Source organism: Perognathus longimembris, chromosome 23 (assembly GCF_023159225.1).
Source record: "Perognathus longimembris pacificus isolate PPM17 chromosome 23, ASM2315922v1, whole genome shotgun sequence".
NCBI classification, from domain to species: Eukaryota; Metazoa; Chordata; class Mammalia; order Rodentia; family Heteromyidae; genus Perognathus; species Perognathus longimembris.
The window spans coordinates 9,160,921-9,188,621 of record NC_063183.1 but is presented as its reverse complement, the minus strand read 5'-3'; the positions used below and the strand labels follow the sequence as shown (position 1 = coordinate 9,188,621).

The 27,701-nt window shown below is 55.3% G+C and overlaps 2 protein-coding genes across 2 annotated transcripts in view; one reads left to right on the top strand and one right to left on the bottom strand.

The window, feature by feature from the left end:
• The window catches only part of Abcc6 (ATP binding cassette subfamily C member 6), a 28,419-nt gene extending 19,189 nt beyond the window's left edge, over positions 1 to 9,230 (bottom strand). Inside the window, 12 exon segments of the mRNA XM_048331754.1 lie at positions 649 to 741; positions 1,784 to 1,945; positions 2,698 to 2,875; positions 3,059 to 3,256; positions 4,668 to 4,793; positions 5,691 to 5,752; positions 6,091 to 6,152; positions 6,155 to 6,215; positions 6,588 to 6,716; positions 6,831 to 6,956; positions 8,260 to 8,443; positions 9,131 to 9,230. Of these exon segments, the coding sequence (XP_048187711.1) occupies positions 649 to 741; positions 1,784 to 1,945; positions 2,698 to 2,875; positions 3,059 to 3,256; positions 4,668 to 4,793; positions 5,691 to 5,752; positions 6,091 to 6,152; positions 6,155 to 6,215; positions 6,588 to 6,716; positions 6,831 to 6,956; positions 8,260 to 8,443; positions 9,131 to 9,180 (1,431 nt within the window). The 5' untranslated portion in view covers positions 9,181 to 9,230.
• Positions 9,231 to 12,600: 3,370 nt separating this feature from the next.
• The window catches only part of LOC125340619 (nodal modulator 1), a 39,751-nt gene continuing 24,650 nt past the window's right edge, over positions 12,601 to 27,701 (top strand). The window contains exons 1-11 of the mRNA XM_048332346.1: positions 12,601 to 12,883; positions 16,318 to 16,407; positions 17,236 to 17,281; positions 18,142 to 18,242; positions 19,552 to 19,658; positions 21,465 to 21,537; positions 22,740 to 22,892; positions 23,988 to 24,125; positions 24,853 to 24,942; positions 25,986 to 26,091; positions 26,223 to 26,373. Of these exons, the coding sequence (XP_048188303.1) occupies positions 12,707 to 12,883; positions 16,318 to 16,407; positions 17,236 to 17,281; positions 18,142 to 18,242; positions 19,552 to 19,658; positions 21,465 to 21,537; positions 22,740 to 22,892; positions 23,988 to 24,125; positions 24,853 to 24,942; positions 25,986 to 26,091; positions 26,223 to 26,373 (1,232 nt within the window). The 5' untranslated portion in view covers positions 12,601 to 12,706. The remainder of the gene's footprint in view (positions 12,884 to 16,317; positions 16,408 to 17,235; positions 17,282 to 18,141; positions 18,243 to 19,551; positions 19,659 to 21,464; positions 21,538 to 22,739; positions 22,893 to 23,987; positions 24,126 to 24,852; positions 24,943 to 25,985; positions 26,092 to 26,222; positions 26,374 to 27,701) is intronic.

Genomic DNA, 27,701 nt, shown 5'->3' with positions numbered 1-27,701 from the left:
GGTCCGGGCTGGGCTAGGAGGTGGAGGGCTGCCGGGCCGATGCAGAGACTGTGCGGGTGCGGGCCGGGTGGGCAGCAGGCGAGGGCCCCCTCGCCCCCCCCCCCAGAAGGGTCTGTGTGGCTTGCACTCCCGGGCCAGCCAGAGGACAGCGGGGTTCATGGGGGAGGAGACGGCGGATCCCAGCTGGACTCGACCCAGGGACCCTCATGCCCTCTCTGTGGGGGGCTGAGGCTTGGGAATGTCTCCGAGGAGGCCCCCCAGGATGCTGGCCACAGCCCCGGTGGGTGGCCGGTGGACAGGGCAGGTGGGGGACCGCCCCTCCCCCTCCCTCCTCAGTTCACAGGTGGACGATCCCTGAGTTACTTAGAGATAGATCCCTCACGAGGCCATTTGGGTCCCTTCTCTAGACAGCCCCCCACCTTGTGTCCAGTTTGTGGGCCTCAGTTCCTCCCCTTTCCAAACACTCCTCACGTCAGGAGCAGCCTGGACCTCTTGGTTGGTGTGTGAGGCAATGGCGCCACCCAGTGGCAAAGTGGAGAAGCGTCCGGTTTGGAGCTGGGCTTGGAGCAGGCAGACTAACACTGGGCCAGGCTCTCTGCAGGCCTGCCTCTCCTTGCCTCTCCCCTTCTGCTGCCGGCACCACCATACCTGATGGTGGCTGCGCTTCTTGGCGATGAAGAAGTTCAGAGGCAGGAGGATCAGGAAGACCGCGATAGCTGTGAGGGCCGAGGGTCCCAGGAGCTGGGGACAGAGGGCAGAGGCACCGTCAGAGCCTCCGGGCTGTGGTCCGGTATCAGGAGAGGAGCTGCACCCTGCAGGGAGGACTCAGACTCAAGGAGGCCATGTGCAGAGGCAGCCGGGGTCAGGGTACAATGGTGAGGCCAAGACTGTGAGGATCAGGTTGTGGGTTCAAATCCAGCCTCTGACACTCCCAACCGTGGCCGTGGTGCTGGGTCAGCGGAGCTATTGGGAGGCTGAGATCACAGAACAGTGGTTTAAGGCCAGCCCCGGTGGAATAGTTCACTTGAACTCCATTTCCAAAGTAACCGGCAAAAAGCAGAGCTGGAGGAGTGGCTTAAGTGGTAGAGCACCAGCCAAGTAAGTAAGCAAACGTGAGGCCCCAAGTTCAAGCCTTGGTATCAGCCCCCCCCCCCACACAAACGCACACACACACACACACACAGCCACATGCTAGTGGCTCACTTCTATAATCCTAGCTACTCAGGAGGCTGTGATCGGTGGATCATGGTTCAGAGCCAGCCCAAGCAGGAACGTCTGTAGAGCGCTAGCCTTGAGCAAAAGGGCTCAGGGACAGCGCCCAAACCTTGAGTTCAAGCTCATGACCAACAAAAATAAATAAAATATAAAAGTATATTCCATGAAATACTGGGGATATGCTATACTAAGAGATGATTCGGTTTTCCGGAAACTCATATTTAACCCCTTGTCCCCTGTTTGGGAGTCTGGTGTCTGTCCCTATCTCCATGTTGGAGATCGGCGGGCAAATGATTTCTGAGTCCGGGGGACTTCCTGAGGTTTCCTGAGAAGCCATCGGGGTCCGATCTCTAGATAAACCTCACCCCGTGTCCAGTCTGTGTGCCTCGGTTTCCCATCCCTCCTCTTAGCAACGTGGCTAACCACAACCCAGCTGGCCACAGCGCCCCCTGGTGGCTCCATGGAGAAGTGCTGGCGCCCACGGTGGGGGCGGTGTTGGACCAGCGTGTCCTGCAGATGGGAGGGAACGTGGGAGAGGACCCCCCCCCCCAACACCGCCGCCTCGCACCTGCCACAGGTAGACGAAGCAGACAATGATCCAGAGCGGCGGCAGCCATAGCCCGTTCAGGTAGATGACGCTGTCGGTCAGCCGCTGCACGTCCACTGACACCAGGGTCACCACGTCCCCCACTGAGCCGCCCTTCCGGGAGACGCTGGACAGGGCCAGCACCTGCAGGGGGCCGGGGGCCGTGGGTCACGCGTGCCGTCCTGAATGCCTGTCCCGGGTGTGTGGGGACCCCGAGGGGGCTGGGGATGGAGCCTGCTCTCCTCTCCCCCTCCACCCAGGAGCCCCAGATGCTGTGACCAGGCTCCCCTGGGGGGGCCCACGCTGGAGCAGGGAGCCAGGTCTCGATGACAGAATTCCCAGGTCAGGGGCAAGCGGCCAGTGGCTCACATGTTATACCTCGCAGCCGGGCTGGCCAAAGTCACCCCACTCTGCGGGTCACCCCAGCCACAGGTGACCCCTAACTTTGTGGGGGAGGAGTGTCCTCACGAAATGAAGACAACAGTCGGCGAAATGCACACCATTGCTACAACCATCTCCCCTTTCACAGCAAAGGAAACTGAGGCACAGAGGGGAACAACAGACCCAAGCTCAGAGGATCCTTGTGAGTGCCCAAATCAGGATTGGAATCTAAGGCTCTCTCTGCCCCCCACCCCGCAAAAAAAAAAAAAAACCACAGAACACATAACACCAACCAGGAAGGGGAGGTGGCAAAAAGACCGGATGGCAGGATCAGCAAATGCAAAGGCCCTGAGGTCAGAGGAATAAAGGAATAAAGGAGACCCAGGAGGCTGCAGGAGTGTGAACATGAGGGGGGGGGGGGTGTTGGAGTGGCGACATCATAGAAATAAGAGCCCGGGGTGTCAGTGAGCCCGGGGTGTCCTGGGCTTGGGGTGTGGGCTCCCGCCCGGCCTCACCTTCCTGTACACCAGGCCTGTGATGGCGGAGCGCAGCCGCATCTGCAGTAGCTTCACGCAGTACATGAACCGCTGCTCGAAGAGTGTCTGCAGGCAGGCCGAGAGGAAGATCAGCACGGCCAGGATGGAGCCCTTCCAGGCTGGGGATTCGGGGTCCCCCATGAACTCCAGGAACAGGCTAGTGGAGGGGGGGCAGGAGGAAGGACGGCCGTGAGAGCGAGCTCCCTGCCCAGGCCGCTGCCCCGGCCGGCGCCCGGCGCGCAGGGGAGCTTGGGCGGCAAACGCTTCTTTTCTTTTTTGGTGGCGGTGGTGGGGTTTGAACTTAGGGCCTCAGGTGGCTAAACACCGCAGCCGGACCCACCTGAGCAGCTTGGGGCTGGCGAAGCGGAAGCAGTCGCTGACCACCAGGCTGAGGGTCCCCAGCAGGAAGAGGCCCCGGAACACACGCCACAAGGCCCTGAGCAGCGGCCCCCGCCCGCCGTCCCCCGGCGGCAGCAGGGCCTCCGTCTCCCGGGCCTCCCGGACGCCGCCTCCTTCGCCGTCCGGCTTCTTGGCACACCTAGGGGGGCGAGGAGAGGCCGTGGCAGGGGGAGGGCACTGGGTGGGGGCCGTGACCCTTCCTGCTCATGCAGAAGGCTCAGGAGACTGTGGGATGGGGTGTGTGTGTGTGTGTGTGTGTGTGTGTGTGTGTGTGTGTGTGTAGCCCTAGGGCCTCATGAACAGATCTGGGAATGTGCACGCATTCAGCACCTACTGTCTACTTGGCATAGAGGTGGGGGGACACAGGGATTCAAGCCCAGGTCAGCCCCCTCCTGCACCACCGACACCCCCACTTGGCCTTGGCAAGGCCAAGGGCAAAGTCTGCCCCCCTCCTGGCCAGCTGTTTGACTTGGCATCTGCAGCCCTGGCTGAATTGGGCACAGTGTGCTGTGCAAATAGTCTAGCACGTGCGTCTCCCTGCAGAGGCCGGGCACCAGCCTGCAGAGGGCACCCGCCCAGGCCTGCCCGCCTCCACAGGGCCCCGCTCTGCCCCCCACCCCCCCACCCCCGCCCATGCAGCTCCTTCTCCCCTCATCTTGTCCCGTGCTTTCAGAGTTGCCTGGGTTTCCTGCCCGCAGGTAGTAGGTGCTCAACAAACGGTCACCAAGGATGTGTGCAGACAGCTTGGAGCTTAAGGTGATCAGAATTAAAGGAAGGAAGGAAGGGAGAGAGGAAGGAGGAGGGGGAGAGAGATGCAAGGAGGGAGGGAGGAAGGGAGGGAGGGAGGAGGAGGGGGAGAGGGATACAAGAGAGATGGAGGAGGGAGGGAGGGAGGGAGGGAGAAATGGAGGGAGGGGGAGGGAGGGAGGGAAGGGGGGAGAGGGATACAAGAGGGATGGAGGAGGGAGGGAGGGAGGGAGGGAGGGAGGGGGGAGGAAAGGAGGGAGGGGGAGCTTGGGCAGGGCCGGCACTCAAGAGCAGGAGAAGCAGTGGGTACAGGAGGAAAGCATGGAGCGCATGGCTGCCCGGTGGCGTAGCTACCACCAAGGGCCGGGCTCCTCCCGTGCAGCTTTTCGTGCCGTCTCCAAGTCTGAAGCACAGACAGCTTATTATTGTTGTTGTTGGTGGTGGTGGTCACGGGGCTTGAACTCCGGGCCCGGGCGCTGTCCCTGAGCTCTTCAGCTCAAGGCTGACGCTCCACCACTTGAGCCACAGCGCCACTTCTGGCTTTCTGGTGGTTCATTGCGGATCAGAGTCTCGTGGACCTTCCTGCCCAGGCTGGCTTGGAACCGCCGTCCTCAGGTCTCAGCCCCCTGAGTGGCTGGGATGACGGGCGTGAGCCGCGGCACCTGGCGTGGTCATTATAGAGGCGCCACGGCCCTGGCCCTGGCACAGCTCGTGACCCCCAGCTCCGCTCGGAGGCGCCCCGCATGTGGCCTCGTGGCCCGACTCCCCCCCCCCCCGCCCCCCCCCACCCCCAGCCCGCTCACCTGGGGGCCCAGAGCCGGCGCCATTCCTTCTCCAGCCTGGAAACAAGCTCCTCCGAGCTGTTCTCTCTCCCCAGCGACCAGAGGTCCCGGGGCTGCAGCACCTTCCGGTAGCCCTTCCAGAGCAGCCTGAAAAGGGGGTTCCCTTTGTGCTCGGCCTGGCTCAAGGCTGGGGGGACAGGTGCACGCCTGAGCCTCTGCTCCTGAGTGGATGCTTATTGAGCTTCTCCTGCTCAAGGCTGGCACCCCACCACCCGAGCCACAGCACCGCTTCCGGCTTTTTCTGCGCACGTGGTGCTGAGGAGTCGAACCCAGGGCTTCACGCGCGCTAGGCGAGCGCTCCGCCGCTAAGCCGCCTTCCCAGCCTGGTTTAACCTTTTCTGCTCGAATGGCTTAGAATCAGAATGGTTGAGGGGAGTCTGCCCCCCTCCACCGGCCTCGCCTCACGGTGGGGCACGCGCGTGTGACTCTGCACGGGGAGCACGCTTCCTCGCCTGACACGGAGGCAGGCTGGCATCTCCCACGGGGAGCCCTGTTTTCTTGCGGGGGGGGGGGTGGGGTGTCTCTAATATTTCCCAGGACACAGTGGAGGGTTTGCCCTGTGCATCTACCCACTAAAGAGCAAGCGCGGGGGAGCCACGGGGCGGGGCCCTGTCGGGTGGGGTTCAGGCAGTGACCGTTCTGGAGGCGCGGCCCCACGCGCCTCGCACCCACCGGCCCCGCCGCCCTCCGTGCAGAGCGGGGCACGGAGAGGTTAAGCGGCCTGCCCGAGGTCACACAGCGGCGAGGTGTTCAGGTCGGGATTCAAGTCTACATGATCTGGTGCTATTGATGTGAGACTGAGGTGGGGTGAGAAGGGGTTTGGTGGGGGGAGGGGGGAGATCAGGGTGGGGGGGGGTCCCTGATTTCCTTGGCCTGCCTGGGAACCTCTGTACCATCAGCTCAGAGGCAGAGCCGGGCTTCCTGAAAGCCCAGGGTCAGCCTGAAGCGGTGGCGGCGAAGGCCTGCATGAACCTCCTTACTCACCCAGAAGCCCACCAGAACAGGGCCTTGGAGGGGAAGGAGGCCCCGCCTTCGGGACACGGATTCTGCAAAACAGGAAAGCCAGCAAGATGCCAGGTGGAGTAGCGCACCCCTGTAATCCCAGCACTCAGGACGTCAAAGTAAGATGGGAGGAGGGCTGGCTCTCTGGCTCTCGCTCCCTGCTCTTTTTTTGAGTGGCCGAGTGATGTTTTCTATTTGCAAGCAGGTGCTATTCCCGCTTACTTGTGAGGAGGAGATGGGGGTGGGGGGTGGAGGTTCGAGGCCAGCCCAAACCAGAAAGAAGTTCGTAAGTCTCCATCTCAACCCATGGCCGGGTGCGGGGGTGCACGTCTGTCACCCCGGCTCCCTAGGACCTGGCGGGGTGGCAGACCTGCCGACTTACCGCCTGCGGGGGGTCTTTGGGGAAGAAGGGGGGCCGGTCCACCAGACAGGCCAGCGCAAACTCGCCGCCACCAGCGACAAGCACAGGTAGGTGGCCAGGTGGCGGAGGGGGTCGCTCCAGAAGTCCTGTGGGGCGGCAGCGGGTGTCAGAGCACTGGACGAGGAGCAGCGGAGCGAGCCGAGGCTGCCCACGGCGGGAGGCCCAGGGCCTTAGCGTTAGAAAAGCAAAGCCCCGTGGGCTGGGGATATGGCCTAGTGGCAAGAGTGCCTGCCTCGGATACACGAGGCCCTAGATTCGATTCCCCAGCACCACATATGCAGAAAACGGCCAGAAGCGGCGCTGTGGCTCAGGTGGCAGAGTGCTAGCCTTGAGCGGGAAGAAGCCAGGGACAGTGCTCAGGCCCTGAGTCCAAGGCCCAGGACTGGCCAAAAAAAAAAAGCAAAGCCCCCCCCCCACCCGCATCCCCACGACCAGCTGGATTTCAAAGCCCCACTTACCCCTCTTGAGGCCTGCTGGGCCGCACCCACAACGGGTAAGAAGCAACTCAGTAACCAGTACCCGAACAGCACCCCGGACGCCCGGACTCCCTTTATCCTCTCCACGTGAATCAGGAACACGGCGAAGGCCTGGACGAGACGCGCGCGCGGGGCTTCGGTAAGGGCGGGGGAGGGGGAGGCCGAGCCCCGCCCCACGCCCCCCCCACCACCCCCATCCCCAGGCAGGGAAGGGCAGGACAGTACCATGGTGGCGAGCCACGCCGTGGGGTGGACGAGGGATTCCTGAGCCTGGCGTCTTCCCCGCTGGATTTCCCACAGAGGGACGGCCACATTGAACGCCCACAGGAGGATGAGGACGAACCCCAGGACCTGCAAAACAGGCTCACATAAGGCCGGGGGGCGGGCGGGGGGTGGGCAGAAAGAAAGATGGCGGCCAGCCAAGGAACGGGTGGCAGCTCACGCCTGTCATCCTAGCTACTCAGGAGGCTGAGATCTGAGCATCATGGTTCAAAGTCAGCCTGTGAGACTCTCATCTCCAATGAGCCACCAGAAAAACGGAAATGGCGTTGTGGCTCAAGTGGTAGAGTGCTCGCCTGGACAGAAGAGCTCAGGGACAGCGCCCAGGCCCTGAGTTCGAGCCTCACCGCCGACCAAAAACTAAAAATAAAAAGATGGCGATGGCTTGGAGTTGGGAACCCCATGTCCAGTTGGGCATCGACGCCCCCCAACTAACATCCTCCATACACACGGGGCCCTGTGAGCAGCCGGTGTCACGGGCTCTCGGTGTGTCGGTGCCCAGTGCCGGCCCAAGTCCTCACTCGCACAGGGTGTGAGCACACGCAGTGAGCCGCAGGATTCAGAAGGGCCTGCGTTCCAGCGACCGTAAATACAGTGTTTGTGAAACACAGTCGTGCCTCTGTCTTCTCTCATGGTGGAGGCATTCTCCCGGCTTTGGCAGAGTTAACTAATTGTCACACAAAGCCTCAGACAGAAAAGGCAAGAGAGCAGAAAGTCAGCAACTCATCAGTGGGTCTGAGGGTGGCTTTGCCTGCCTGTAATCCCAGCTACGAAGGAGGCAGAGATCGGGAGGATCCCAAGTTCAAGGCCAACCCAGGCAACAAGTGAGCAAGCGAGACTCCATCTCAACAAACAACCTGGGCATCTCGGTGTGCACCTGTCGGTCCAGCCAAGGGGCGGGGGGTGGGGGGTGGGGGAAGTGGGGTGGGATGGAGGGGAAGGGGCATAGCCTGCAGTTAGCCCTGGGCAACAACAACAAAGAAGGAGATTCTCCTTGAAAAATAAAGTGTAAAGCTTGAAGTGTAAGTCAGTGGCCCTGCACCCAGCAACACCACACATTAAAGCCACCCAACGCATACAGGATCCTGGGACAGCTGGACACCCCTCAGAAAGTGTGTGTGTGTGTGTGTGTGTGTGTGTGCATGCCCCTGGGGCTTTTCACAATCATGAGGCCCAGGGAACTTTGCTCCTCTGGCTTCACCTTGGTGGCCGATCCAGCATCGATCTTGTTTGGCTCCCGTTTCCTTTCCTGTCTCTCCGCAGGTGGCGGGGGGTGGGGGTGGGGATGGGGGTGGGGGCTTCTGCGAAGGTTCCCCCCAGATCTCCCTCAGATTCCCCCCTTCCCTTCCTCCAGACCCGCAGGGATGACTGCTACCATTTTGGCCTTGAAGAGGGGCGACATGCGCAGGTAGCCCGGGCTGCGGCGGCGGCGGAGGAGGAGGAGGCGGGCGGGGCCGAGCACCCACAGGTACAGGGGGGGCGCCCAGATGCCCAGCGCCCTCAGGTAGCACAGGCTCAGCAGGCCGTGGGAGGCAGGCGCCGGCGCCGTCCCGTTCCAGCTCTGAATGGAATACCGGGGAACCCGTTAGACAAGGACGGCACACGTGAGATGCTACACGCAGGCTGGCACACGCAGGTGGGACACGGGATGACACGTGTGGGGTGACACACGAGATGGCACATGTAGGATGGCAGACAGAATGACACACGCAGGGTGGCCCACACACAGGAAGCTCCACTCCAGCCCCCCCCAGAAAAGTGATCCAAGCCCTCCTGGGAGTCCTTCATTCTCGGGACTTCCCATGCCACCCCCAAGGCTGCAATCCTGCCATTGTCCTGGGTTCATCCAGCCAGGAGGGCTAGGAGCTCCTGGAGGATGCCCCGCGTGGGGGGGGTGGGGTGGATGGGACCTGCGGGGTGTGGGCTGCACCAGGGGCGCTGGACACCGTGGATGGACACCAGGGCACCCGTTCACACGCTGCAGATGGGGTGCCAAGGGCCTGCTGGGTTTAGGGGCACACAGATTGGGCACAGCACATTGGGGGGGCCCCAGTCACCTTTCACCTGGGTGACCCCCGAGCCCACCTGGTGAGCCCCACCACTCCCAGGGTGCTGTGCTGTGCGGGGGGCCTCGGAGGAACCCTCCTAGCTTTATGCAAATGAGGCCCTTGGGGCCATAACTCTGGACCCAATATCTTGGGGTGCCCCTGCACACTGTATCTCCTCTAGGGAGGGGGGAGGGACTCACCCCCGGCTCGGTGCAGGGCTCCCCCGGTGAGACCATGGCAGTCGCCATGCCTGTCCCTCTGTCCGGCCCCCTGTCCTCCTGTCCGCCTGTCTCAGTCCCCTCCCTGCTGCGCTGGGCCGTGGAGGGCGGGGCTGTGGCTGGCCGGGGCAAGGTCCAGAACTCAGAGGGGTGAAGCCGGGTGAGGCCGGGGCCCCAGGAGAGGGGGTGACCCCGGGGTCCCTGAGGCTGCAGTGACAGCAGCTGGCGCTCTTCCACCTCCAGGCCACAGGGAGGGCCCCCAACCTTCCAGCAAATGCACGGGTGGGCGCCCAGGAAGGAGGGAGGTGTTGAGCCTCCTGGCCTGGAGACCATGGGCCAGCAGCCCAGCTCCACCAGCGGGCGAGCAAATGTGCATCGCAGAGGGGCGCCCCAAGACACCTCACGCCTGGAACCTGATCCCCAGCCACTCGGGAGGCCGGCATCTGAGGGTCGCGGTGCAAAGCCAGCCCTGAGACTTACCTCTGAGGAACCACTAAAGAGCCGGAAGTGGCGCTGTGGCTCAAGTGGTAGAGCGCTAACCTTGAGCCAAAAAAGCTCAGGGAGGGCGCCCAGGCCCTGAGTTCACCCCCAGACACACACACACACACACACACACACACACACACACACACACACACACACACACACACCCGGCAGAAATCTGTCCCTATGGAAAGATGGCTTCGAAGAACCACGAAGGAAAAGATGACAGTACAAAACAGGACATGTTACCTGAAAGAAAAAACAATGTGCCTAGCCCTTGAGGCCATGGCTAGTGAGCCAGAGGCCCTGAGTTCAAGTCACAGTAGGGGGACAAAGAGGGCTGGGGTGTCATGCCTAATCCTAAACTGCAGATGCCTTTGGGGGTGGGGGGCAGTGGGTCTCATTCTCACCTCCTGCAGGACCTCCTGAGGGGGGGCTCCCCCAGCCCTGTTTACCCCTCTTTGTTCTTTTTCCCTTTTGGAAAGTTCTGGGGATTGAAGTCAAGCCCTTAGCCTTCACGGGGCCAGCTTGCTCATAGCTGATACTCTACCACTTGAGTCACGTCTCCAGTCCAGCACCTTGCAGGTTAATCAGGAGACTCCATCTCCAATTTACCCGCAGTCTTCCCTTTCTCCAGCTAGCTTTGAACCTCGATGCTTCAGGCTCAGCGTCCTGAGTCGCCGGGACTACAGGCATGTATGAGACACCGGTGCTGGGTGTCCCCTTTCTTTGTGAGTCTCCCCATTTATGCTGTGGGGTCTGGGCCGTCCCCCTTCATTGTCCTGCCAAGTGCTTGGGAGAAACTGGGTCCCAAAGAACCCAGGATTCTTTTATTGCAACTAGGACTCAAACTTACCCTGATTCTTGTGCTCATTGGGTGGGTGCTGTACCACCTGAGCCATGCCTCCACCCCCCGCCCCATTCTCAAAGGAATCCTGAATGAGTTAGGTTTACCTCCAACATTGGCAAGTGGTGCAGGCTGAAAGAAATTATGGAAAAGCCAGAGCCCCCTCTCACGGCTAGCCAACCTCCCCCTACCCAGCTTTGCTATGGCCCCGATGCTTCATTTATCGAACAGCCAAGATGTCAGGAGAACATGGCAGACAACATCAGCTGGGCTGAGCCAAGAACAGAACTCAAGAGCCCCAATTACTTTTCTTTTAGCCGTCAGAGCGGGTGATGTCTGTGCACCGAGAGCGCTAGGTAAGTTAAATCCCTCTGCCTCTCAGGGCCTCAGCCTACCATTCTGTGAGACACTGCAAATGGTCTTATCGAAGTCTACACCCTGGTGATTGTCTATGACAAATGACTGATTCACACGAAGAAGGGCAAAAAGGTGCCAGGCATAATGGCACACAGCTGTAATCTCGGTCCCTTAGGAAGTAGAGACGGAGAGGACCGTGTGTTGAGGTCAGGTCCTCCTGAACCGACCCACATCTCAACCCGTGGAAACTGGGTGTGGGTGGAGCACGCCTGTCACGCCCATTACCGAGAAAGTGTAAGCTCAAGGTGACCTCAGGGAAAAGTCGCTAAGGCAAAGAGATGGGGGTGGGGCTCAAGTGGTAGAGCCCCTGCCGTGGCAATTGCAAGGCCCTGAGTTCAAATCCCAGTATTGCCCAAAATAAAAACAAAGCATGTGACTTCTGTTGTGGTTGGAAATAATAACCGGCTCCCCAAACTATTTAAATAGTGTCTCTGAATAAGAGACGAGTTGAGCGTTTCAGCTATATTGAATAGACTTCTATCTACACACTCAACCTATATCCTATTAGATAAATGTGTATTCTATTCAATGTAAGAATATTCCCAGAAGAGTGTAGAGCAACGAACAAATCAGATGCACCCATGATTGGAGCCCTTGCAGCTGAGGGTAGAGGGTTCTGCTCCTAGGAAGGATTGGGCTGGGGGCTGGGGGCACCCGCCTGTCATCCTAGCTACTCAGGAGACTGAGATCTGAGGATATCCGCTTGAAGCTAGACCAGGCAGAGAAATCTGTGAGACTCTTTCTCTCTAATTAAACACCAGAAGAGAAGGAAGTAGATCTGTGGCTCAAGTGGTAGAGCACCAGCCTTGAGTGAAAAAGCTCAGGGACAATGAATGCCCAGGTCCTGAGTTCAAGTCCCATGTGACTGACAAAAAAAAAAAGGGAAAAAAAGGTTTGGGTACTTGTTATGATTCTCAGCTGTGTGCTTTAGTCTTGATGGTAGATTGTAGTGGGAAAAATCTTTCTCACTTAGAGAAACAACATCATTTAGAAACAACATATTTAAAAAGTATCCAAATAAAGCACTTGGCTTTATTATTTATTTAGCCAGTCCTGGGCCTGAGCACTGTCCCTGGCTTCTTTTTGCTCAAGGCTAGCACTCTACCACTTGATCTACAGCTGAGGAATCGAACCCAGGGCTTTTCATGTGTAGGAGGCAAGCACTCTACCACTAGGCTACATTCCCAGCCTTTGATTTTATTTTTTTTATTATTATTTTTGCCAGTCCTGGAGCTTGGACTCAGGGTCTGAGCACTGTCCCTGGCTTCTTTTTGCTCAAGGCCGGCACTCTACCACTTGAGTCACAGCGCCACTTCTGGCCATTTTCTATATATGTGGTGCTGGGGAATCGAAGCCAGGGCTTCATGTATACGAGGGGAGCACGCTTGCCACTAGGCCATATTCCCAGCCCCCCTTGGTTTTATTTTTAAGGAGCAAAATGAAAGGGCGGCCAGGGTCGGTTCCGAGAAGGGCAGGGGTGAGCCGCCAGGCTCCAGCTGTGAGGGTGAATCCATAAAGTCCAGCCCAGCTTCGGAGGTTGTGAGTCCCTGCCGGTAGGTGCATGGAGTCCTCCCTGTCCCGAGGAGGCGCCCGCGGCGGCTTGGGGGCTTCGTATAGAGCATGCGCGGTAGCTCTTTTCTGAAGGGGCGCGGCTTTCGCGGCGCGCCTGCGCGGTGCAGGCGGGGGGCGGGGTCTGGGCTGTCACCGGGCGCGGAGGAGGAAGGAGCCGGGCAGCGTGCGGTGTGAGGGGCGGGACGGGGCCGCCTGCAGAGGGCTGGCGGCTGAAGGGAGGCCGGGGCGCGCCGGGCCATGCGGTTGGGCCGGGGTGCGGGGCCGCCGGGCCCCCGGGGGGTCACCGGCACCACGCTGCTGCTCCCGCTGCTGCTGCTGAGCGGCGCGGGGCTGGCGCGGGGCTCCGAGGACATCGTGGTGGGCTGCGGGGGTTTCGTCAAGTCGGACGTGGAGATCAACTACTCGCTTATCGAGGTGAGGCCTTCGCCGCGGCCCGGGCCCCCAGGCCGGTCCCTCCCGGTGTCCCGGGGGCGGCGGGGGGTTAGCCGCCCGTGGGACCGGCCGACACCCCTCGTCCTCAGAGCCCCGGCCCTCACCCCTCACGCCCGGCTCCCCACCCCCGTCCCGGTCCCCGAAACGCGGGGCTCCCCTCACCCACACCGTAGAGCCGAGAAGCCACGCGTCCGCAACCCGGGCCTCCCCCGCGGGGTGAAGCCCTCCACGCTGCGACCCTGCCTCGCCCCCCCCCCCCCGCATCCCGGGGACCCCGACCCCGTGGTCGGCCATCCCCCTTCCCTTCGGTTCCCTCCCCCCCACCCCCACCAGCTGCCCCAAAGGTCGGCCTGGGAGGTCGTTACACATTGACCCTGGTGATGCCAGGGGGATGGATGGTCAGCAGCCCACTGGATGGTGACGTTGAGAACCTGACGAGAGACTGGGGTGGGGGGGACGGAGGGAGGGGCGGGGGTCTCCTTGTCAGGCTGACCTCATGTTCCTGAGGGGGCTGGAGATGGGCGATAGGAAGGGAAGAGGCCAAGGAAACCCCTCCAGCTGTGGGAGAGAGGATGGGAGGATGGGGTGCCAGGGCACACTTGAAAAAGAAGACTGGAGGAGGAAGGGGACCCCAAAGACCACTCGTGGGCACCTTGGAGCTCTGTCTCCCCCTCTCCTTCCCAGCATTGGCAGTGAATCGTTCAAGCAGGTTGCCAGGCACGTGGTTGAGATTTGGGGAGAAGGCAGGGGTCTGTTCTACACCCTTCTGGCCTTGCTCCAAATGTATTGTTGCTGTGGTTATTAGCATACATTAGTTATACAAGGGAGAGATGGGTTCATTTTTATATCTCAACTTCACCCCCCTCAAGCTTAAGGCTTGTGCGCGTGCGTGTGTGTCCATCCTAGGGCTTGAACTCAGGGCTTTGGCACTGTCTCTGAACTTTTGCTCAAGGCTAGCACTCTACCACTTGAGCCACAGCTCCACTAACTTTTTTGTTTTAGTGGTTAATTGGAAATGAATTTCAGCCTCCTAAGGAGCTAGGATGCCAGGCTTGTGACACCGGTGCTTGGCTAAATTTTAAGTTTTTGTGCCCATGGGATGATGTTGGGAGAGAAGCAGCAAACCCAACACCATGGTTTCTTAAAGAGAGCTGGCTGTCATTTTCAGGCCCCTGTGCCCTCCACCCCTCTACCTGTTTCAGTCTTCAAGTCTTCTAGAAAGTGCTAGACACCTATTTGGTGCTCATGGCACTCCCTTGGCCCGCAGGTACGGGGCCTTTGAGAAGCTGCTTAGAAAGGGCTCTGGTAGCTTGTTCCTGGGGTTGTGGGAAGAGGCTGAGGCAGTGGGGGAGACCTCTCCTTCACCCCCTGTGGAGATGGAGTCCTTGAGGGCAGAGAGCAGGTTTTGTGACCTATTTTTTGCCCCCTAGGGAGCTGCCTGTCCGGATAGTTGGAGACCTTCTTATTGTTTCATAGTTTCTGATTATGAAATCAGACTCGTCTTTTGTGTAATCTTGATGTAGAGTTACATTGCTATCCTGTGTCCTAACCTGTGCTTTATGAATAGGTTAAAAAATCAGAATACTTCACAGACTTTTTTTCCCTTCCCTTCCTTCTTTTCTCCCTCTCTTCCCCTCCCTTCCTTTTTTTCCTACTGAAGTTTGAACTCAGGGCTTTACTCTTGCTAGGCAAGAACTCTACCATTGGGACTACACCCCTTTCGCCCCCTCCCCCCTTTTTATTTATATTATTTTCAAGTAGGGTCTTGTCATTTCTGCTCAGGGCTAACCTTATATTGTGATCCTCCTACCTGTGGTCTGCTTAGCTAGGACGACAGCTGCATGTCACCATGCCTGGTTTTATATGTTGAGACAGAGTCTCCATAACTTCTGGTTGGCCTTGAACTGAAATCCTCCCAGTCTCTACCTCTGGAATATGGGAATTACAGGCATGCACCACTATGCCTGACCTCATCGTCATTTCTTGATTGTATTCCACTTCAACTAATCACTGTCTCCAGCCTTCTTTCCTTCTGGAAGTTTTTTTGCACACGATTCATTCAGTCACCAATGTTGGTATATCTTGAAGCCTTGTCCCAGCCAGGAGCGGAGCAGTACAGTGGATAGATGCGATTAGAATCTCTGCCTGCAGGAAATTGACATTCTGCCCTGTATTGTTGAAAGGAGTAATGCTACCTGCTGTGAATATTTTTGCAGTCAGGAGGTCTCACATTAAGAAGTGGTGATTGGATTTCTCAGGATTACCCACTGATTCTGGGACTGCAGAGTGTGGCTTGGGCCATGGAGCCATTTGGGTATTTATGGCAAAATCATTATTACAGGCTGACAGGCCAAGAAGGGCAGCCAGTGAAAAGCATAGAGAGGCGCATATGTCTCTCTGGCTATGCGCCAAGTGGTTTCTTTAGCTTTCCATGGCCGGGGTTCCCCAACTGGACCAGGCCCTGAGGAGTGACAGCTGTGATCACCGCCCGCAAAGATTACTACACGCTGTTCTTTCCCTGCGTGTGCTGGTGTAAGTTTGTTGCTTTGCCCATTTCATAGCTGGTGAGATTCAACTCTGTCATTCCTGTGTGTTAGTTCCAGAGCAACCTCATCTCAGAGGTCCTCAGACCCAGCCGTGTTGCTTTTACAGTCACAGAGACTAAGGGGGCAGTGGTGAGCTTGCACACGAGGTCAGAATTTGCTTAGCATCTGTCTGTGCCCTGTGGCCTGTGCCCAGGTTGGTTTTGCCTCTGAGAGACACTGACTACTTTTGTTTTGAGCCCATCCCTGCCCCAGAGGCTGTGTGTGCACTGATGTGAGTCTCTTGAACCACTGAGGAGTGGAGGGCTCTACTTGTTCCACAAAGAAACTGAGCCTGAAATGACTTGGGGGAGGGTGTTCCCCAGCATGTGGAAGGCCAGATAGTGTGTCTATTATGCAAACAGATTGGGTCTCAAATGCTCAGGACAAAGGGTTGCAGAGTGCCTACATCATACAGCCCTCGGATGGCAGTGGAGAGGAAATGAAGTTTCTAGAGGAAATCTCCCCCAGGCATATGGAAACACTGGAGACAAATAATGCAGACCCCCATCCCCCCGCCCCCCGCCCTCGACCCAGAACTTCTGGTTGAGAAGATGAGGCGAGTCAGGAACTTGAGCACCTTACAAATAGTGCTGTCTGCAAATTTGTCTTCGATCCAGAAATGTTAATGAACAAAAGAGGTGGCCACCGAGGCACACTGCAACACGAGACCTTCAGACAGGTGTTAGCTTGAGATGCCTTTGAGTGCGAGTGTTTTGGGGTGACTGATGACAGTGTAAGTCCAGTGTGAGCACGCACAGATTGATTGATGGAATGCACTTAGCTCTCAAAGGCATGTTATCTCGACTTCTGTTTCTTTTCTTTCCTTTCCAGATAAAGCTGTACACCAAGCATGGGACTTTGAAATACCAGACAGACTGCGCCCCTAACAACGGCTATTTTATGATCCCCTTGTATGATAAGGTAAGAGGAGTGGCCTCAGGGTACAAGAATCACATGATCTAGGGAATGAGGCCTTCCCCACACCAGGAACTCTTCTGTCTTTTAAAAAGTTTTTGGCAGTACTGGGGTTTGAACTCAGGACCTCAGACCTGGTAAGACAGGAGCTCTACCAGTTGGGCCCTGCCCCAAGTGCTTTGTGTTTTAATTATTGTTTTGGACAGGGTCTCAACTGGCCTGAATCGCTGTGATCCTCCAATGTTTACTTTCTGTGTAGCTGGCATGACAGGCATGTGCCCCCGTGACCAGCTTTCCCCTTCTTTCTTTTCCCCTCCCTTCCCCCTTCCCCTCGCTCTCCTTCCTTCCTCTCTCCCTTCCTTTTTTTTTTTTTTTATAATTCATTCATCAATTAATTTTTTGGAGCTTGAACTCAGGGCCTTGAGCTCTTACTTGGCTTTTTTGCTCACACTTAAGCCATACCTCCAGCTTGACTTTTTTGCTGGTTAATTGAAGATAAGAATCTCCCAAGGACTTTTCTGCCCAGATTGTCTTCAGATTTGGATCCTCAGATCCCACTGTCCCAAGTAGCTGGGACTGTAGGCATGAGCCATTGCACCTGGCCAGTAGAGTTCACAAGTGGGCTTCAGTGCGGCCTCTTCTGCAACTGGGTGGAAACTTGTGGTGTCAGCTGTCAGTGCCTGCCTGGAGTGTGGTAATCACCACATTTTGAACAGCACTTCCACACAGAATTTTATTTTCAGGAGTACGTTTTAGGTTAGACATGGCACTGCACTACATTAAGTCAGGACCATCGGCTCTTGCTCCTCTGAGTTTCTCTCTTTTCTCTTCCAGGGGGATTTCATTCTGAAGATCGAGCCTCCCCTGGGGTGGAGTTTTGGTAAGTTTGTGGAATAGCCAGACGCAGTTGGTAAAGGGCCACGTTCTGTGCTGAGTGTGGATTTGGACTGGCAGTGTGCTAGGGCTGCTAATACACTCAGGATTCGTGTCTGGCGTGACTTGAGTTTGGATTTACTTAGCTTTCCTGAAGGCTGCTTGTCATTTCTCCTAACGTGTATGCTGAGCCTCTCTTTGGAAACCCTGCCTTCGTGCTTTTGCTTGTTACACAGGCAGAACAGCCTGGGACCCAGGTTTTCTGGTTGGGTTGGCTGTTAGTTTTAGAGACAGGATCTCCTTACATATTGCAGGCTGGCCTTGAATTCTCAATCCTTCTACCTCAACCTCCTAGGTGCCAGGATTACAGGTGTATCCAATCACTCCCACCCATCTTTGAAAGCCTGTGTGTGTGTGTGTGTGTGTGTGTGTGTGTGTGTGTGCTGGTCCTTAGGCTTGAACTCAAGGCCCATGCACTATCCCTGAGCTTTTGCGATTAAGGTTGATTACTTGAGAGATAAGTGTTCTCATGGACTTTTCTGCCTGGGCTAGCTTTGAACTGTGATCCCCAGATCTCAGCCTCCTGAGTAGCTAGGATTACGGATGGGAACTGCTAGTACCCAGCCAAAAGACTTTTCATGCTGTCTGTGTTCTGCCTGGCACCCTCCAGGGCAAGGCACCAGTGGCTGGGGGTGGGGGTGAGACTTTCTTTAACTTCTGGAGTTTGAATGGTGAGAATGTGTGAAGCATTGGAGCATCAGTGAAGGAGTCTTGGCGTGCGTGGTGGCTGAGCCTTGAGGTGCTCCAGAGCTAAAGCTGGCCTGTGTCTCTCACCCCGTCCCCTCTTGTCCCTGCTTTGTCCCACAGAGCCCACGAGCGTGGAGTTGTATGTGGACGGAGTGAGCGACATCTGCACCAAGGGTGGTGACATCAACTTCGTGTTCACAGGCTTCTCTGTGAACGGAAAGGTTCGGCTTCTAGTCTCTGCCTCTCCTGTGGCTGTCTCCTCACCAGCTGGGTGCCTGTGGCTCACACCTATAATCCTTAGCTACTCAGAGGCTGAGATCTTATGATCTCAGTTCAAAGCCAGCCTGGGCAGGAAAGTCTGTGAGACTCCTGTCTCCATTAGCCACTCAAAACTGGAACTGGAGCTGTGGCTTAAAGTGGCAGAATGCTAGTGGAGCAAAAGAGCCCAGGGACAGCACCCAGGTCCTGAGTTCAAGTCCTACGACCACCACCAACAACCAAAGTCATCTCATCTTTGGAAAGGCAGGATGTTGGATCCCATGGAAACCACAGACAAACTGGGGTGGGGGTGGTCTGTGGGCTCCACACTGTGTTGTGCAGAACTGATGTTTTAGGAGTCAGATTGGGGTGCTGGCTGCCCTTGGGCCTGAGCTGTGGCAAGGATGTGGAATTGAGGAAGCATTCCCAGGACCAGTGCATTGCCCCCACTGCGGGGATAAAAGAGGGAGCTTCCCTGTCCATTTAGATGAGGTTCAGAGGGTAGCTGAGCCCTCTCAGGTCCTTGTGCACACAGGAAGAGTGAATTTGGGGTGCTGCCCCATGCAAACCCGTTTCTGGTCAAGATTCTCAGCACCTTATTTCTTTTTCTTAATTATTTTTGTTGTTGATTGTGGGGCTTGAACTCAGGTCCTGGGTGCTATCCTTGAGCCTCTGTGCTCAAGGCTAGCACTCTACTACTTGAGCCACAGCACCACTTCCAATTTTGGAGTGGTTAATTGTAGATAAGAGTCTCATGGGAACTTTTCTTCTGCTTGGGAGGGCTTCAAACCGCAGTCCTCAGATCTCAGCCTCCTGCGTAGCCAAGACTGCAGGTGTGAGCCACCAGCGCCCGGCTGAATGCAGCATTTCTTTTCTCCCTTCACCTGTGCTCAGGGTTGAGAGGGGCAGACATCCTGTCTTTCCTGGTCTCCATGGTGGGCTTCTGCCCCTTGATACAAGTTGTGAAGCCCCCAGCCCCTTCTCTGGGTGCGCATTTGGTGGGGTCTTGGGTAATTCTTCCTGTGCTTTGTGAAATACTGCAGCACCTTAAACCGATGACATCTTACAGTCAGTGGTGATTTTACTATCTCCTCCCTTCCCCACTTGGAAAAGGTCCCAGGGTTTTTTGTCACCTTTTCCAAGGAGTCCTGGACCTAGAACCATGTTAGGGGTGGGGGGCAGGAGTGGGACATTGGGAAGGGGGAGGCTCCTGCCTTGATGCCCCAGTCTCCTCCCGGTAACCTCCTCTTCCTCACCTCTTTCTCTGTGCAGGTCCTCAGCAGAGGGCAGCCCCTGGGTCCTGCTGGGGTTCAGGTGTCCCTGAGGAGCACAGGCACTGAGGGGAAGATCCAGTCCACCGTCACGCAGCCTGGTGGAAAGTGAGTGGCGGGGGGGAGGGGCAGTACAGAGCCCAGCTTTGAAGCTCGGCTGGGCTGGGCCGGAGCAGGTTGGGGACATTTTGGGTTTAGGAATCCTGCCTTCAGACCCTGATTTGGTCTTTTCCAGCAAGTTCATGGGACCTTTCAGTGCCCCAAATTCCTCCTCTGGAAATGGGCTGCTTAAATATGAGCTCTGGCACATGAAAGACTTGCTGTAGACTGGGCACTAGACCATCACTTAGCTGAGAGAGGTTGGGCCCTGGGGCCCTGGGGCCGAGTGCCTACCCAGGATTAAATCTGGGCTCCCTCCTTTGCTCTTTGAGCCTCACTTTCCTCATCTGTAAATGAGGGAGCCGTGGAACTCACCTCTAAGATTATGGGAAGATAGAGTTGGTGTCATTTCAGAAGCACATGTTTAATAAATGTTTGCTCAACATAGGTTAGCTCGTTATAATTTAAAAACACCCTTTTATCACCATTACCATCAAAACCGTTTGCTGTCAGAACCGATGATTACTTAATTAACCTTGCCGAGTAGAAATTTAAACACTTATTTAGTGGATCTATATCGTTGAGTTGTAAATGTTAACAGATGTGCCAAGATTAATACCAGAGTAGTTGTAACTGCGGAGTTTGAAAACATTCAAATCATTACTAACTCCTTCACTACACTGAACTAATGAAATGGCAGAAGAGAAGTTTATAATGAGTTTGTCAGTAGGTTATCCAATTTAAAATGATTATGGTTGAAATTAGTTTTTGTTTTTCAGTAATGTCTCATTATACTTATTGATGTCTCTCCATCTGTGGGAGGAAGAAGGAACTATGATTTTTCCCCCCCTACACTAGTACAGATCCCAAAATACTTGGGATCACAACTATTTTGGACTATGACATTTTTCGGGTTGGGGTATTTTCATACATAGTGTATATTAGTTTCTCACCGCTGACAAAATACCTGGTGTGAACACAATTTACAGTCTCTTAGCTCTGTTGTTTCTGGGCTGGAAGTGAGGCAGAGATTGATGGCAGGAGGGTTTGGGAGGGCTCAGCTGCTCACCTGGCAGCCTGTAAGCAGAGAGAAACAGAGGAAGAGGCTGGGGACAAGATATACCCTCCCCTACGACCCTCCCCCAGTGACCTACTTCCTGCCATCAGGCTCTACCTTCCCCAGTTTCTACCATCTCCCAGTGGTCCATTGGTGAATCTATCAATGGATTGATCAATCCATAAAGTCAGAGCAGTGCATTGGCACGCCAGATGTTTTGGATTTGGGAGTATTTTGGATTTCAGATGGTCAGATTAAAGATGGCTCAACCTGTAGCTGGGTTGTAAACTATGCTAGAAAGAGTGATTTGAACTTTCTGAATCCTTGTCATCCGTGCTAACTGAACCCAGGACAGGGACTTGTGGTACTGGGTTGCTATGGAAATGAAGTGGAGACTAACCCTTACCAAGGCCAACAGCTGATGGAATTTGCTCAGAGAACAAATCCAACCAGGATTCATAGCTTGTCATCATTTGTTGTCTCTATATTCTCAGGGTCTTGTGTCAATGTCTGCTGATCTGGTTGGTCTCTTTATAACCACCTCCTACTCTCCCCTGCCCACACCCCCTTCTCAAGGGAAACTAAAGGCCTTCCCCTCTTGAGGCCTGGGCACACTCAGCAGGCTCTCAGGCCTTCATGCTCATTGAGCTCCCTAATGGGAAGTTGTGAGAATTCCAGTGTTAACTTTCTTGTCCTGCCCGCCTTCATCCTCAACTGAGTCCTGTGGAGATAGTTAAGTCGTGTTTTGTGTTTCTTAGGTTTGCATTTTTTAAAGTTCTTCCTGGCGATTATGAAATCCTTGCGACTCATCCAACTTGGGCATTGAAAGAGGTGAGTGTTTGAACTGTCCCTTAGCCACGCCCATAACATGCCAGTCAGGAACAGAGGTGGGTCTTCCAGGATGGATGTGAAGAGAATTGGTGGTTTTCCAGTGTGGATCAAGAGTCCAGATGTTTATGAGGCGAGACGTCCAGCGCTAGCAGGGGCCTTGGTGTTGGTTTTCATGGCACACAGCAGTGTTGTCTTCATGCTGTGAGAGCGGTGGCTCTTTTGAGCTAAATCAACACTGGGAACACCTGGTAAGATGTGTTGTTCTCTTTGAGGCTTCAAGAGAAAACTCCAGAGAGACAAACATCACAGAATGTTTGTTCCTGTTAATAGCAAGCTGTGGGGAACCCACTCAGGTCTCACTAAGAGAAGGATGGGCTGTGGTTCCATCGCATGAGGGACTTCTGTATGTGAGCCAGAACAGATGCGGAGCCAGAGCCACGCGTAGCGGGGTCACCACATTTTAGGACCAAGCTGAAGGAAACAGGGTTGTACACATTCATGACAATGGCGCTTACAGATATGGCTTGTGTAGAGAAGTTATAAAGACATGCCTGGGACTAGCAAACACTACATTTATGATGACTGTAGAGGTGAGAAAGTGGGCTTGGGGGTACTCCCTTGGACATGAAAACGTGGTTGTGGTGGCATGCCTGTCTTTCCAGCACTTTGGGGGCAGAGGCTGAGGAGGGGGATTGTGAATCTGAGCCCAGCCTAGGCAACATAGCCAGACTCTTTATCTCGAAAAAACAAGACCAGTAACATACCCTGAAGAGTGATTCCAACCACACTGTAGAGTTGGGGTCCCCCCGGCTGTGATTTCTATACCCACAGATGCAACCGGCCTCACAGTCACCCAACTGCACACTGAAAGCACTTGAAAAGAACTTGCACATGTGGACTTGTTTTTCCTTGTGTAGATGATGCAGTATGATTATTTCCTTGGTGTTCACATTGTATCTGGTATTCTAAGTAGCATAGAGATGACTCGGCTATATGGGGGGTAAGAAGGTTGCCGCACTGGGCCAGCTTGTGTATCTGTGGGTTTGAATGTGGGTCCCCTGCAGAGGGAGGACCACATGTGTAATTCTGTGTGTATGTCTCCTCCTGGTTCCTATGAAGCTTACGTGTGTTCTTGTGCTGTTACACACTTTGCTGGGGTTGTTTTGTTTTTTGAAGCTAACCCCTTTGCTTTGCTTTTATAGGCGAGCACCACAGTGCGGGTAACCAACTCTAATGCCAATGCTGCTGGGCCCCTCGTAGTTGCTGGCTACAATGTGTCTGGCTCCGTCCGGAGTGATGGGGAGCCCATGAAAGGGGTGAAATTTCTTCTCTTTTCTTCTTCGGTGACCAAAGAGGTAAGGATGAGAAAGTGAAGAACAAACCAAATTGTGTGTATTGAGTGAGGGGGGAGATGGGAGAGTACAGGCCTCAGTGTCATGTTGGAAATGCTAGCTGAACCAAGTGCCAGGGGCTCACGCCTGTAATCTTAGCTACTCAGGAGGCTGAGAGCTGAAGATCACTATTCAAAGCTGGCCCAGGCAGGAAAATCCATGAGGCTCCTTATCTCCAATTAACCAGAAGTGACACTGTAGCTCAAAGTGGTGGAGCAAAAAAAATCACAGGGACAGCACCTGGGCTGGCCAAGGTTGATTTACGTCCTTAACCGTGTTCTCTGTTGACTCACTGTAGTTGGATGTCTATAATGGCAGGTATGGAGGTTAGCTTTCTTTTCTTTTCTTGAAAGTTTGAACTCAGCATCTAGAGATTACTAAGCAGGGGAAGTCATGCCCCCAGCCCTTTTGTTTTAGTTATTTAAAAAAAATAATTACTTATTTGTTATTGATCATAGGGCTCGAACTCAGGGCCTGGGCTCTGTCTCTGAACTTTTGTGCTCAAGGCTAGCGCTTTACCACTTTGAGGCATAGCACCACTTCTGGTTTTCTGGTGGTTAATTGGTGATAAGAATCTGATGGTATTTCCTGAGTCTGCTGGCTTTGAACCATGATCCTCAGATCTCAGCCTTCTGAGTAGCTAGGATTATAGGTATGATCTACCAGTATCTGGTTTGTTATAGTTATTTTTGAGGCAGAGGGTCATGCTTTTGCTTGGATTGGCCTTGAATTGCAGTCTATCTCTGGCTTCTAAGTAGCTGGTGTAGTGGCGTGAGGCAGTGCTCAGGGTTTGGACCCCTGTGCATATAAACGTGTCTTTCTAGCTGTTAGGTCTTGGGCTAGTCAATCTGCTCTCAGAGCCACTTTCCCTGGAGAGTAGTGACCCATTGTCAGGAAGGACAGTCTTGTCATTCTAAGAAAACAGCCTGAGCGTAAAGATTTTCCTTCTTTTCATGTATGTGAACACGCTATATAGAAACACATGTACTGACCTGAAACTTGGAGAACTTGCTCTGTCCTCTGGTATGGTAATGTGAACATTCCTTTCCCCTGGTGTAGGATGTTCTGGGCTGCAACGTGTCTCCAGTACCAGGGTTCCAGCCCCAAGATGAGAGCCTGGTGTATCTCTGCTACGCAGTTTCCAGAGAAGATGGTTCCTTCTCCTTCTATTCCCTGCCCAGTGGGGGCTACACTGTGGTGAGAAGCTCTGTTTCTGTTTGCGTTGCTTACAACCTGATACAAGCCAAAGCCATGTGGGTTGTGTTAGCTTTCCTTCATGGTGACAGGATTTATTTTAGCTCACGGTTCTAGTCTGTGGTCAGTTGACCTTTGGTACTGTAACAAGGTAGATTATCATGATGGGAGTAAGACACCTGTTGATCTTGTAATGGCCAGGAAGCACAGAAGGCAAGAGCAAAGCCTGGGCCCCACCATTCCCTTCCAGGCCACACCCCCAGTTTCTCACTTCCTCCCACTAGCCCCTCCCCCCAAGGCTCTACCTGGGACTGGTGACCAGGCATTCAACACATAGGCCTTTGGGGGACATTTCAGATCCAGTCACAAAGAAACAAAGGGTTTGTTTGCCATCTTACAAACACTTTAGCAGACATGGATGAACCGCTCTACCCTGAGATTCTGAAATCTGACATCTTCCAGAATCCAAAATGCTTTGAGCACCAGCCTGATGCCTCAGGGGAAAATTCCAGCACCTGAACATTCCTGCAGTGCCAAATGCTTGTGATCCCAAGTGTTCTGGACATGGTAGGCCCAGCCTGCCTTTGCTTCCTGAGCTCAAATCAGCCGCAGCTACTAGCTGCAGTCAGCATTTTCCCAGCCCCTGAGCCCCTCAGCCCCTCGTCATCTGTGACTGCTGATCACTGGTCAACACTGCCTATCCTGGTAACCATTGCGCCATTCCTTCCAGGTTCCCTTCTACAGAGGTGAGAGGATCACCTTTGACGTGGCACCTTCCAGGCTCGACTTCACAGTGGAGCACGACAGCCTGAGGATTGAGGTGAGACGCTCTCTGCTCTGCCTGGACTCGGGGGTTGTAAACATGTCAAAGAAAAGGCCAGGCTGCGTTGCTAGTGGCTCACGCCCTCCTAGGGGGTCAGGAGGCTGAGGTCTGGGGATTGTGGTTCAAAGCCAGCCCAGGCAAGAAAGTAATGAGGTCCGCAGGTCCACCAGGACAGCGTCATCTGCTCATAGGGGCTGTAGGCTCTGCACACAGCAAGCTTCTAACACAGCCTCTGACGGTGTGTGTATGAATGAGTATGTGGGTAAATGGATTAGGGGATAGCTCTGTGGTAGAGCAGCTGCCCAGTGTGTGTGAGGCCCTGGGTTCCATCTCCAGCAAAACACACACACACGCGCACACGCACACACACACACACGAAGATGCAAATGGATACACGTGTTTTTGGAAGGATCAGTGCCACCTGGATGAACTGGAAGCCATTTTACTTTTTAGAACTCTCTTTCACTCGGCAGTCATTTCTTGAGGACATGGTGTGTTCGGGTGGCTGGATAGTTGAGGTCCTGGCGGGTCTGAAGAGGGCTAGGTGGGTGGTGAACTTGAGGCAGCAGAGGCAGGGGTGGCTGCACCGGGCCCTCCGGAGCGGGCTGAGGTGTGTTCCCACGGAACGCAGTGAAGTACAGGACCATGTGCTGAGCGGTGCCCCTGGGTTGGCAGGGTGAGCAGGCTGCTGGGGGAGAAAGTCAAGTGAAGGCCCTTGACCTTGCAGCGGGGGTCACAGTGCGGGCTGATTCTGGAAGGGTGGGGCAGGGATCCTGGGAAATGGGAGTGGGGAGGAGCAGGAGTTGGGCGTGAGGCAGTGGCCTGGATGCGGGAGGCAAAGTCTGCAGGTTGCTTTGTCAGCTTTGACTGTTGTCCTTGTGTTGGAAATGTGACAATGAAGACAGATGCTGGCCCCCCGGCCAGGAGAAGGCGATGAGAGGTGATGGGTGTGTGTGTGTGTGGGGGCATGATGTGCCGGGCAGGAAGAGGCCTTGGTGGCCCAGGCCCCTGACCGCTCTCTCCCCATCTTCACCGTCCAGCCTGTGTTCCACGTCATGGGATTCTCTGTCACTGGGAGGGTCCTGAACGGACCGGAAGGAGAAGGCGTCCCAGAGGCCGTGGTCACTCTGAACAACCAGATCAAAGGTGGGCAGATTCACTGGCCCCTGGCCTGCTCAAGGAGGAAGGGAATGAAATATGAGTGGTGGGCCTGGGTCTCATGGGCTCCTGTGTAGGTGGCGTGCATGGTGGGTTTTCACGCGTGTCCTGTTCCACAGTGAGGACAAAGGCTGATGGCTCTTTCCGCCTGGAGAACATAACGACGGGGACATACACCATCCACGCCCAGAAGGAGCATCTGCACTTTGAAACCATCACCATCAAGATCGCCCCCAACACCCCACAGCTGGCCGACATCATCGCCACAGGGTAGGTGATGGCGTGTGGGCAGTGGGGGAAAAGACACTGAGCTAACATTCCGGGCCCCACATCCGGTGTTGGTACCTCTTAGGAAATTCATTTGGCATTTTTTTGCCCCAACACCCCCAGCCTTGCACGTTCTAGGTTACCATTGGAGCCATACCCCAGCCCTTTTTGCTTTAGTTACTTTTGATACAGCCTCGTATTTTTCTGGTCCTAGCCTTTCTGCAGCCTCCTCAGTACCTGGATGGTGGGCATGAACCTGCACCATTCCAAACCATAGCCTGCAGGATATGGGCTCTGCAGGGCAGAGGCTAGCAGGGGAAGGCCTGTCCACAGCTGGCAGGGGCATCAGGGACACACTGGGAAGATACTTAGGGGTCCCTCAGCCTAGGAGGTAGTAAGGCTCCAGCTGGGGACAGTTAGGTGACAGGACCACGAGGGTCTGTAGGACCGCTAGGTGGCGCTCTCCAATAGAGGCTGGATGTCTGAACGTCCTGATTGGGCCACAGGTGGCTGTGGGAACCTTAAGTTCCTTAGGTTAGAGCCGGGAGAGCTGGAAGAACAGCAGTCTGAAAGTGTGGTGCTCTGGAGGGGTGGTCCAGGGAGGTCCCCAGGGGTCAAGAGTTAACTGGAGTGAACTGGAGGCAAGTCACCCTCAAAAATTACTGGCTGCTGCTGGGAAGTTGGCCTAGCGGTAGAGTACTTGCGTAGCTTGCACCAAGCCCTGGGTTCGATTCCTCAGAACCACATACACAGAAAACGTTGGAAGTGGTGCTGTGGCTCAAGAGGTAAAGTGCTAGCCTTGAGTAAAAGAAGCTCAGGGACAGTGCCCAGGCCCTGAGTTCAAGCCCCAGCACTGGCTAAATAAATACATAAATAAATAAAAATACTGGCTGCATTTAAGCTGTCCCTTGGTGACTCCCAACCTTTCTGCCTTGTTGGTGATGAGTTCACACACTTGGCCAGCATGCCACCATGGAGCACCGAACATAAACCTATTTCCCATCTCCACCATCCACCCATTTGCTCCAATAAGAAATAATCTCCTCCACACAGCTGCAGGTCACCGTCTGGGCCCCACTCACCCCTGGCTTCCTTCCAGTCCAGGCTCCACCCAGCCACCAGAAAGAGTCTACTTTCAAACTGCCACCATCCTGTCACACCCCGTTGACAATCCTTAAGGGTTTGCCAAGGGATCAGGAGAGAAAGTGCCCTTCCCCTCCCTAGCCAGTCACAGGGCTGTCTCTCTACTGTCCTTGTCACCTGCCTCTAGCCACTTCCGCTGGCTCAGCTTCTCCCCTCCCCCATCCTGGAAGCCAGTCACTTTCTGACCT